This window comes from Theobroma cacao, chromosome 6 (assembly GCF_000208745.1).
Source record: "Theobroma cacao cultivar B97-61/B2 chromosome 6, Criollo_cocoa_genome_V2, whole genome shotgun sequence".
Classification (NCBI taxonomy): Eukaryota; Viridiplantae; Streptophyta; class Magnoliopsida; order Malvales; family Malvaceae; genus Theobroma; species Theobroma cacao.
This window is the reverse complement of record NC_030855.1, coordinates 21,591,030-21,603,470: the sequence shown is the minus strand read 5'-3', so window position 1 is coordinate 21,603,470 and position 12,441 is coordinate 21,591,030. Positions and strand designations below refer to the sequence as shown.

General features: G+C 39.3%; 1 protein-coding gene across 2 annotated transcripts; it reads right to left on the bottom strand.

The window, feature by feature from the left end:
* Nucleotides 2,671-11,059, bottom strand: LOC18596441 (auxin response factor 6). Of its 2 annotated transcripts, none has more exons than XM_007024901.2 (14): nt 9,748-11,059; nt 8,941-9,062; nt 7,555-7,653; nt 7,412-7,468; nt 7,173-7,328; nt 7,004-7,088; nt 6,659-6,749; nt 5,995-6,159; nt 5,780-5,902; nt 5,398-5,473; nt 5,135-5,282; nt 3,799-4,952; nt 3,452-3,642; nt 2,671-3,187 (listed from the first exon to the last, which is right to left on the bottom strand). In XM_007024901.2, the coding sequence occupies exons 1-14, from the start codon at nt 9,788-9,790 to the stop codon at nt 2,989-2,991; spliced, it is 2,709 nt and encodes a 902-aa protein (XP_007024963.1). In that variant the 5' UTR covers nt 9,791-11,059; the 3' UTR covers nt 2,671-2,988. The 2 variants fall into 2 exon arrangements, with proteins under 2 accessions (XP_007024963.1, XP_007024962.1); XM_007024900.2 differs by having other exon boundaries at nt 8,941-9,053.

Genomic DNA, 12,441 nt, shown 5'->3' with positions numbered 1-12,441 from the left:
CCCAATGATCTCTCGTTCCAAAGGAAGCATGCATCGTGAAAACATGGAATAATGTTTGTTCCAGTATCCCAATCTTTTTCTCTTTGCATGTAAAAGAAAAATTACACAAGGGAAGGATCATTTATCAAATTACCTGACTTAATGGAGCCTCTAAGTTGAGGCTCAAAAGTAACTAAATACAAGGGCTAGTTTCTAATGGCTTAAAGTTCATGTGGAACTGTGCTGTTGGCTTTTTTTGAAGGGGAATCAGCTGTGTAATCTCTCTACTCTTTTATGTCCCTTACTGCGATCTGGTTCGGCATAGATCAGCCAGTAGCCTTGAAGACTTGGGCTCCGGCAAGCTTCAACCTCTGAAAGAGACTAGACCCATGTCAACCAAAACTCCAAACCCCCCGTGGTTTGGTGTGGCTTGTTGGGCTTAAAAGCATAATTTGGGCTTGAAAATTGGAATTGCCTCGGTGATCCAAGGGCCACGGTCCATGGCAAAGCATGCACGCTGGTTTTGACAATTTATGCATCGGTGGCTCCTCTCTGATCTCTTTGGTTCCTCTGGGATTTTAAGTTAACTAACTTTCCCTCCAGTGCTACCCCAGCACTGCACTAGATTTCTGTTTGACGCCTTTGGCGAGCGACACCAATTACCAAGCAATTTCTGATTCATGGACTTGGTTGATTTGTGCCAAGCATATTCTCTGAGGAGCAGTGGCTTTTTCCCAACACTAGTAATTCTGAACCTCTTCTTCTCATTCGGATGACTTTTGTTTAATTTGTACCATGCATTTTCCTTTTATGAATGTTGGTGAGAGTAATCAAAGGGTGGAAAAGAAAAGAAAGGACTTTTATCCATGAGTTTGATGGGTTCAGACAACTGAAAATGTCAAAAGTAGAAAAAGCGAGGGTGATAAAGAGCATGGCTTAAGCTGATTGATCTCCAATCTGATTTTCAGTAAAAACTAAAACTTGCTGTACTATTGTTCATGTCCTTGTTTTACATAAACCTTTGAACCGTAATGCACCAACCATCTTCCATTACTCTCCCAGGATTTGCACTCGTAACGGAAGATTTCTGTTAATCTACGGCACAGTCATGAAGAGGGGGATCGAAAATGGTTATGCACCAAGCAAGGGGAGTGTAATCGAGAAGATGAAAAAGCAATCGTCCTTCTCTAACAAAAACTTGAAAAACCAATCCTCCGTCACCAGTGGGCAGTGGCAAATCTCTTACAGCTAACATAAAATCTTCTACTACTTGCCAACCCAAAAATGAAGACCTGTCGACATGCTTTTCGCACGTATTAAACGAGTTTGAACGTTTTCTTTTTGGCCATGTTACATGCTTGGCAGGAGATGGGGTCAAGCAAAAGCATTGGTGCAGTGCCAGTTAAAAGGAGAAAGGACAACTTTTCCCACCCAAAACATGAGGGGCTTAGAGCGGAGGTTGTTGGATTGCCAACCCAACCCAACCCTTTAATTGGTACTATTATTGTTGCTGGGTGCCCTACCTTTGTCACCATTCCCATCCCTCAAACTAAGTCCTATCTATTATCAAATGCCCCACAACATGCAAATCACAAAAACACAAAACCCTTCCCTTTTCCCACCTTTACACTGTGGCCACCCAGTCCCACAACCCAAAAAGGAGACCTCAACTAAAATCTCCCTCCCCTCCCCTCCCCTTCTTTTGAGTTCATTGAATTTTTATCCCCAAGTGGTAGAAATTCCAATGAAAATTGGCTTTGTGGATGAGGGTAGAAGAATGAGGACACGTGCCTTACATGTCAGGTCTACCGACATCCAGCTGGCCCCGTCAAGTAGACCACGGAATTATTGAAAACCTTCCATTTCATCTTCTGTCTGCTCTGCATGTGATTCCCTCCCGGCCCCGGGGGAAAAAGATCAAACAAAGAAGAGTATACTTCTTTTTTTTGTTTAAATCCCGGGTGAGAAATAACAATGGGCGATCCCATTACGTTTTCCTAGCGATTTGTAGGGTTCTCGTGCCATCATGATTTGAGTTGCAGCAAACTTTCACCTCTAAAAACAAGTACCCACAATTTGATGAGACAGAAATGCAGCAGATATTTTGATCTGCCCCTAGGTAGTCTATCGAGGCATAAAAACATGTCCTAGATACGATGTTTTACACCCTTGCTAGATGAATTCTCCTTGTCGTGCTGATATGTAAAAATCTGTTCTTAATGCTTTAGAATACCATCCCAAAGAAAAATGGTTATTGTACAATCATTGTGCCGTCTGGATGAGCAGCGATGGAACATCAGATACATATATTTCCCTGGGTCTAGATGCCATCATTTACCCTTCTTCAACAACCCCGACACTAGAACTTTTTTATTTTTCCAGGATATGTTTGAAGGACTAGTCTCACTGTCATCAAATAGGTGACTTGGTCGAATTGATGGTATATGCCTCCCCTCAGTTGGATATTGACAACCCCGCTAGGCTGATGAGCTGATGATGATAGAGAAACTAAGGGATTATGCTCACTTTTCAAAAGTTGGAACAAATCAAGAAAAAGGGGGCCAATTTTCAAACTAATGGTCTTTGACACCTTTGTTACCATAAGGACCCATCACATGGCTCTTGGATTTTATTAGCCATCCAATTTCATACCAGAAAGGAGTTTTCAAAAGTTGGGAAACTTCAAAAGGGTTGAGCATCAAGTTCATTGTCATTTCTTCTGTACCCTTCACCAGTTCACCTCATAATAAATTGACTACTCAAGAATGTGAGGGGCAAAGCTAAGCTTGCTTGACAAATATTTGATATCCTAATAAATATGGATTGTACATATTTCAATAACATATGCGACAAAGATCTCTTATAATTACAGTATTAGCTTATATATATTATATATATAAACTTCAAGCTAGAGTTAGGCAGCTCTTTCCACCTACTATAAAAATTAACAGGGTTGCGAGAGTCGCTAATATTACAGGAGAGAAATAGCATCTTAACCGGTCAAATTGTTCAGTAGTCCAACGACCCCACCGAAGCAATACCGGAGCTCAAATTTCTAGAGTCCTGTCGGCTCACATAGTCATCACAACTGCCATTAGAGAGCCTCTGAACTGGGACAGAGTTTAGAAGCTCCAGGCCTCGTTTGCCCATTTGCTGCACTTCCTGTGGTGAAAGTATCTTGATACACCACACACTGTTCACAAACTCCCTGGTGGAAAGACAAACAAGGAGTCACAGAATTAGCAAATCAAGAAGTTAGCATGTGGAACCCCAAAAGAGATTTTAAATACATGAACCCAAAAGGGTTGATATTTAACCCACCAAGTTTCATACATGTGCATGCATGTCAAAACTATTTGTAGGATGGAATGCAACACTTCATTAAACTAAATGGTCCAAAGAACTTGACTTGCGTCCTAGGGTTTGTGACAAAACTATATTATACAAAGTGGAAATGAGAACAGAAACTCACGGCCAAGGGTCATCACCGAGGAGAAGAACATCATTCTCCCGGTCAACAAATACAAGCTGCCAGCCTGATCTCAGGGGGTCCTCCAACTGGCCTTCAAGGCCAAACATTCGTGCAAGTTCACTGCGCAGCTCATTGTAGCTGCTGAATTTAGAGATATCCAGTGACCTCCCAAAGGACCCTGATTTATAAACCTGTTTCATAGTTAAAATATTCACATCAATTTCCAAGAATCAAAATATCTGTGTCCGTAAAACAAGGGCAACAAAATTCACAAACCCAATGGAACTCAGAAGACCTGCCAAATTCATTAATCTTGAAGTATATATTAAAAACAGAAGGTCACTGACCTTAACAAAGGTTCGAGTTTGTGGGTTTCCTTGGCCCACATTTTCTGGAGACTGCAAGAAACCTGATTCATCAATGCAACTGGAAGGTGTCATTGCTGGATTAACTGAAAAATCCGTGCCTGCAGTACTCATATAATTAGAAGAGAAGGGTATGGTAGTGGAGTCACTATCGCTGCCAACTCCCCTAAGGCTTGACATGCCATTTGGCATTAGAAGAGATGAAGGCTCTATATTAACACCAAATAAGAGATGGCTCTGTGGATCGGTACCCCCTTCTTGGTCTATCGAGCACTCCCTGCCAGGAAAGGGTGGCAAAGAAATAGAATTTTGAGACATGTTTGTCTGGGTTGGCCCCAATTGTTCTACCTGGGGTAAAACGCACTGTGGTGATCCAGATGAGAGAACTTCAACAGCTGCCCGCTTAGATGGCCATGCAGCAGAAGTAATTACAGGGTTGGATCTAGGCAAGTTGAGCAGATTGGATGATTCATCTTGCGGGAAAGAACCCAAAAGACTATGCAAAGGAGAGACTATAGGGCTGGTCACTGTGTTCCCATTTGAATCAGAAAAACTCTGTTGTTGGCAAAGTGAAGGCATGGCTTGCAATGATGACGACTGGGATTGAGAGGCTGAAGCATACTGTGACATTGCAGACACTGCACTGTGAATCTGCTGATGATCGACCAGTTGCTGGTGTTGCTGTGACAGTGGATGCTGTGGATGCTGTTGGTTATTGAACGAGTTCTGGTGCTGCAACTGTTGCTGAAGCAGATGTGGGGGAGTTTGGGCCTGAGACTGAGACTGGTGCTGGTTGTCTTCAACACCCTGAAGAAAGGCCTGAGGTTGAGACTGCTGCAACATCTGGGGCTGCATTAGAGCTGCAGGTCTGCAGGGGAGATTTTGGGGTTGCTGAAATTGCAGAAGGGAAGCAGTTGCTGGTTTGGAAGGATCCACAGCCCTCAAATCTTGCAGTGCAGCAGCAGCCATAGCTTGGTACATGTCAGCCGGCAGACCCACCATGGAAGCATCCAGCCTCGGCTGCATCCATGGTGTAACTCCAATTCCCTGAAGGTTCAGAGACTGCATTCCTCGATCTGCATCTCCCCGTAGCCACATAAGTGGAGAATTCATGCCTAGATCATCATCCTTGATACCTAAGGCAAAAGAAAGTCAAATTTAAAGGAACAAGGAGGCTACAGAGTTACACACACAAATAAAAAGAAATAGGCATTGAATGTTTATCAATGATGTTCAAAGACAACATAGCAAAGGAGAGAAGAGAACAAAACAGAGAGTTGAAACTGCACAGCCATGGATTAGCAGCAGACTAGCATACCATGGAAAGAAGGTAATCCTGGTGGCCATGGTCGCTTAAGCCTTAAAGGAAATGGAGCTGGATACATTGGGAATGTTGTCAATGGTTCAATCTCCCACAAGGAAACTCTTGGCTGTCTTTCTCCAGCTGTTGATTCATCCCAGCCAACCTACGCAAATAAGTTCAACTCCACAAAATCTCATCACCATTGATAGAAAATCTGAAACAACAAATATGCAAAATTCTCAATAAACAGATAATATAGGCAATTATTCTCAATATACCTTCACTGATCGCCAATGTGAATTTGGCCACCGAGCAGGATCTAAGTCACTTATGCCAGTTATCGTGCCCATGTATCTGGGTAATGCACAATCATCAGATGCAAAGCCCACAATATTCACAAGAAAACATATGGGATAGGAAAAAAAAACAAAGAAAGAGAACACAGGGGTCTGTTAGATGATTGTCTAAGGCATTAGAAAAGGGCACAAATAAAACAGCGGATCTAACTTCTATAGCATGACTGCAATTTAATCCTTATATAAGGAAAGCCAATCAGACATGAATATACTGTTAAAAGAATGAATAATTTAATCCTTTCGTAAGGAAAGCCATTTTAAACAGTCAGAAACAACTGTTAAAGCAAAAAGATTTAAAACTTACCGACGAACACTCGATTCTTCTGTTTCAAACAGCATTCTAAAGCGCATACCAACAGAGACTCGCGTATGATAGACAGCTTTGATATATTTTGCCAAAGGTATGACAAATTCCGATGGACTAGCCCTGAATTGTAGGGGAATAAGTTTAGAAGGGTTAAGAAATCACTAGACAGAATAGTGTTATGAGTCTTTCAATGCATAGCAATAGCACCATACCTTGGGTTATAAAAAATAGTGAAACGACTATTTGTTGCAGCTGCATGAGCAGCGGCAGCAAGAAGCCCTAGGTGCATGCTATCACTAGATAAAACTGACGAAGGCATTACAGTTTGAGGTCGATTAGCTCGTCGGATACCAAGAAGTAATTGATTTTTTTCATTCCTGTCAAAAGAACCCATATGTTGGTTTGAGCATCAATATACCAACAATCTACAGCAAATATTTCAAAGAGCCCCAAAAGTTGGAGATGAGACAAATGTCAAGAGAGAGAAAGAGAGAGCATTCTCCATTGCTGCACCCTTCACGTAACATGTAAGGAGAAGAAATGATTCTCAGAAGGTCCATGAGGAATATTTCTACCCCAAAACTCAACTAATGAAATGCACCTAAACAAACATCATATCAATCTTTTTTATAGAAAGTCATCGGTGTTTTTTTGGCTAAATATCTGAAAAAATAAGCAAAAACTACAAGTAGCATGGCTAGAATTCTCAAGATCTTTTTTTTGGCAGCCCAAAAAGTTCAACCAAAGAACAGCTAGAATTATACATTTGGACATGAGATTGCTAAGGCTTTAAAGAAACACAGAGAAAAAATTAAATGAAATCTGTTCGGATGCAAGTAGAGGCAAGCTGAAATGGAAGACAAGCCAGATACCTACCAGATAAAAAGCACTGAATCACCCGCGACTAGTCTTTTAGCACTTACAAATACACTCCATCCAGTTGTCAAGAGGTGCCTTTTAGGCTGGCCTGCATCACACAAGTCAATGACTGTTAGTTAAGTACAATTTATAGTCTTGGGACAATAATCAACAGTAGCCACAATTATAATTAAGGTAGTTTCAATTGTCTAACTGGAAAAATTACTTATGACTTCTTGAGCACACATGATAAATTAAAAAGCCATTCTCTACAACTTAACAGGAATATGAAGCTGATAATTGCATTTCTTGGTCAAACTTATCCATATTTGAAGAGGAAAAGTAGATGCTTGGTCAACTCACCCCGAAATATATGCCTAAATTTCCATTCATTATCATGCAAGTCCCTTGCAATCAATTCCTGAGCTGGAGGCTGCTGGGAGAAGTCCTGCAGGCAATCAATAGCATAAAATTAGAAATAAACCATTAAAAGCACAGGAGGACATTAAAACTTAGGGTGACAACAGTTTACCAGTGGAGGAAACACTTTTTCGGCTGCTCGGCGAGGAACAGAGAACCCTCCATGAGTGCTTGTGTCACTGGCTGTTAATGTTTTACAAAAATAATTTGTTGGCTGTTTGCTGGGAGTGCCCAATTCTGCTGGTAGGTAAGCCTCTTTTTGTTCTTGCTGTAGAACATGTAATCTTCAATACTTGAGGCAATCAATAAGACAGGCAGAATCAAAATGAGAATCCAGACAAAATAGCATACCGGGCTTAATGGCTGCAAGGTCATCTGTGCATATACCTCATCTGTCTCAACATCAGCCTGAAGTTGACAATTTGAGGCTTCAGAGACAAGTCTATAGGAAGACATAGAATCACAAAAACCAAATCAAACCAAACAGGCCTTACATGCATGGTAACATTATGGAGCTGACAAATAAGTTGTGGAGGTAAGCTTGGGTAGTTTGGTATGTGGGCATCCACTTCTTTGTTGGTTGATGCAGCAACCTACAATGAAAACCCCCAATATATGCTTCAAAAAGTATGTCCAATTACCGAATGTGATGTCTATTTACGTAAAATGAACTGTTATATTTGGAAAGAACCAGATTGATAAATCCAACAAATATATTTGATATGCCAAAGACTTTAAGATACAAAGACAATCTAGATAAAAGGGAAACTACTGTGAAAACCTTGAGTTGTCACATAAGCGTTTTACATAAAAATCTACGTATTTGAAACTCCCCATGCGCAGGCATAACACAAGCACAGAGACTAATAATCAGCAATCATAACTCAAATATGTACTTATATACCAATCCTTGCCAAAAAAAAAAATTATAGTTTTCAAAGTTTAAATATAAAGAACCAACATAAACAACAGAATCTATACAGCACTAACAGCAGAAGGGACTCAAGAGACTGGAAGAAAGCCATTCCAGCTCCTACAAAAAGTGAAAGCACACCTTCAGAAATGCATGGATTTTCACTCAATAGAGACATTACTTCAACCAGAATTAGATTTGATACAGATCCACCTACAGTTCCCTATGATCCATGGCCACATAAGCACTCTATGAACAGCTGATGGTTCCAACCACGTAGGACAAAACTACAGCAGTCACTTATGGTCTCCCCTAACAAGGAGGGGAGGGAAAGTGGGGGGTTAACAATCTGGGTTTCCCAGGGATTTGCAACGACAAATACATGTATATTGCAATTTTTTAATGTTGGTGTGAAAGTCAGATAGGATGGTAATATGAAAAAATTCCACAAAATTCCAGACTAGCAAAAACTCTGGTTTCACCGGCCAGAAATATAAAGCTCCTTCCATCTGACATTTTATATCATACTCAAACTTAGTTTAAATATTTTCTATAGAAGGGTAAAAAGGTAAAAAAAGGATAAGGTATGCTGGAAGACTCAAATCCACTATAGATCTATTGGAGGATCAATTATGGTAGCTAAAAAGCAGATGAGTTGGAGTTAGGGAGAGGCTCATCACACAAATGCCCATACAGTAAGATGGTATTTGGCGCTGAAAAGGAGACATTTGAAGATCACCCTTACGTTATTTACATTCTTTCAATTAATAGGGAAAGGGAAGTAATGATGATACGGTGCAAAATAACTTTTTTGCTTTTTCCTGGGCAAAAATAGTGAAACAATATTCATAATTTATTCTTCATGAAGCAAACGCAAGTTGATACATACGTACCATCAGCAGTACACAAAATGTGTTTCAAAATCCATCACAAAGAACAAGCTAAACCCAAATCCAAGCATACTAACCTGTTCGCTATGACCTTGTGGGAAATAAACAACCCTACTTCCGACCGGAGGTAGAGAAACAAGAGGACCCGCACATGCATGCCAAAGTTCAGAGTTCAGAACTCTCTTCTCTCCTGCAAAATCTATTTAGCATTAATGTAAAACCACTTCAACAAAATTAAAAGAGAAAAGAAAATAAAGAATTGAGCTGATATTGATTACAAAGTACAAAGCCCCAATTAGTAAACAAAACATTTCATCTAAAGGTCAAGGGACGCCAAAAGAAACCCAACCTTCCAAGAAATATGGGTATGCATTAAACTCCAAAATAACGCTTGATCAGAACACAAAAAACAAAACCATATACGAAATGAAGGGGACAAATTCAGCAAGACATAACCATATTAACCCACAGCTTGTCTAAGAGGAAACGGTGAATCAAATCAAAGTAGAATTTTGGAAACCTTTGTGCACTTGTTTACCCCAGACAAAAATATAAAAGAAATGAATTAATAAAGACAGAATTCCACCAACCAACAAAGGGAAATCCAACTATCTTCCTATAGCTTTACATTCGAGACTTGGTAAATCCAAATAAACTGGAGTTACTGATCTGGGGTTTAACATTTTAAGGTTTCAGCTTCTGCTACATTTTCTCAAGCAAAAAACAAAGCAAATGGACATCCCAAATTCTAACAGCCACATGATAATTTCAGTTCCCTCTCCCCTCTCCCAAGGAACTCAACTAATCCTTAAAGAAAAAAATACGGGGGAAGAAAAAAAGGAGAGACACAGCAACTGAGCAACTTTGATAAATAAGAAGCATACCTTCCTGGGTTTGTGGATTGAAACCAGCTGAAGCAAGCCTCATTTTTTTTTCTCAAAACAAATATAACAACAACCTTAAATCCCAAGTTTATACCCTCAAGAAAAGAGATCCCCTACCCCAAAGACCCCTCCTTCTAACCACACCAATTAAGTACCAAAATCCTTCAGATAAGGACACCCACACTCAAAAAATTTTCTTTCTACTCCTTTGTTTCCGCAAAAACACCATGCCTTACCAAGAACCAGCTCCAATTAAGCAAAAAGCTGACAATTTACCCATCAAAGAAGAGACTTTAAAAACAATACAAAAACACAAAGCCACAAGACTTCTTATCTTTTTTCGTTTTTTTTTCAACCGAAACCGGTTTTACTACAAAAGACAATCGCTTTGAGCCTCATCCGCCTCCTATCTTCTTCTTCTCCACCCAAAAATCCCAAGTGCTCTTCTCTTGAATCAAAACTTTCATGCTAAAACAACAACATAGTCTTTTCTTTTTTTATGTTCCAACACTTTAGGCCCACATTTCACCTCCCAAAGACAAAGACTTTTGATCCTTAAAGGGTGTACAAAATACCAGCTTTTTCTTTGAGTTCCTCGAAGCTCGTAACCACTAACCCCAGAAGCAAAAATACCCAACAGATCTCAGCTTGAAAGATAACGATTTTTTCCAGCCTCTCTCACCAATAAGTTTCTTTTTTAACAAAGAGAAAGCCCAGATCTTTGTTCTCACTCACAAACCAAAAAAAATATGATGCAAAGGTACAAGCTAAAAGAATCATGTAGTACTATTATTATTATTACTATTATGCATTTGGGCTTTCTTCTCTCAAAGCTCTCTCTCTCCTTTGTACAGGCCAACTGTTTTCGAAAGAGGTATTGGGTATTTATAGATTTTTTTCTTTTTTTTTCAGAAGAGTATAGTATGTTTTATATCTATGGTTGAGGGTTTTAAAGATGTAAAAAATTTTACTGGTTTTGAGGGTGGGAGGTTCCTTTTTGTTTCCAGCAATGGAAATAGTGGTGGTGAGCGATGACTACTGGAGAGAGAGATAGAGAGAGAGAGGGAGTCCCCTGCTGCTTACTCCTTGTACTTACACTACTACTCGCTGCTCGTTGCCTTTGCTGTTTGCTTTCTTTCTTTCTCTCTCTTTCGTCGATTGCTATGCCCCTCCAATCAATGAACACACAACCTCCATTATTATTATTATTTTTTTCTGTCTTTTTTTATATACCAGTGAAGAAAAAATGCGAAAAGAAAAAGTGCCTTAAGAGAGAGAGAGTGTCAGATTTTTCTTAGAGGGAAGGTTTTTTGCTTTTCTTCCTTTTTATTTTGGGTTTTGTTAGTAGCATGACTTGGGAGTGACCATTATAGCCAGAATTTGGAGGTGATTGTATTGCCCTTGGAGGCTTGAACAATTACTAAGGAACCATTTTTTTTTGTAACCAGGTTTTTTTCTTTTCAACTAGTAATTTTCTAGTTTGTTAAATAGAAGGTAGTTGATTAAAAAGACTTCCAAATTCAACATTTGCATGAAATGATTAGGGGAACTACTGTTCAGGGGGAAGTATCTTGAATGATATGGTAGCCAACTTGCAACTTGCAACTTGCAACTTGCAACTCTGCCTCTCTCTTAATCAAGATGGGCCAACACACAAGCCCAACTGCAAAGTCCATATAGTACTACTTGCAGTCGTGTAATTGATGATAAGAAATGGGAATATTTATGTGAGGAAAGTGAGGTGATGGTAAGTAGTGACTTGAATATTAAACCAAGGACAAGATAAGTGGAAATTTCAGTTTAGGTTCTATTATTCACATGAAAATGGTTGCATTCTTGCAAAGGATAGGGTTGGTTCCATTGCAAGAAATAGAAAGGTAGTACCATCTGAAGCACTTCTTCTTTTATGAACATTTGACTTTGGCATGTTGTTTTTCTCAATTTTAAAGATCCATTGACATAAAGAAGGAAAAATAAAAGAGAGGGGGGGGGGGGAGGAGGGTAGATAAAGATATAAAGAAGAAATGCCGAAGCTTTGAGAAGACAATGGCAAAACAAGTAGTCCATATATGCCAAGAGATTACATCCAAAATGCATGGGATGAGATACTTTATTTATTAAGTGATGTAAGAATGTGATAATGGGTATTCACAAATTTTTCCATGGTTAGGTCCACCCAATTCATGAAGATATATGTACTATTTGAGGTGACATGGTTAGGGAAATTATGAGTTTAGGGTCCATCTCATTTAAACTCAAGGAGGGATTACATCCTATCATAGGGTCCATCTAAGTCAGAAAAACATTTTTGTTTCTGAATTTTTTTCTTTAGTTTTTCCAAGCTTAGTCAGGAAGATTGTTGTCTGCTTTACGGCATTTTTGAGGAACCTTCCTTTTTTTTCTTCGATAAGATATAAACATAATCCTGTTTGAGCTGACATTTTTTCTAGGAATCTTGATTCATCTCATAATTGAACTTCAAAATATTCAAACTTTGTGAAATTTCTCAATCATTTCCTAGTTTCTTTTCCTGCTACTTCCATGGTATCTCCCTGTAAGTTTGTGAAAGCACATCTCCCAAATTAAAATATGAGTTAATTACCATTTAAGCTGCAGGGATTGATGCATCTATCTTGAAACACACTTGCAGTACTAGTTTAATTGAAGACAATTTTGGTAGGTATGATATTTGTT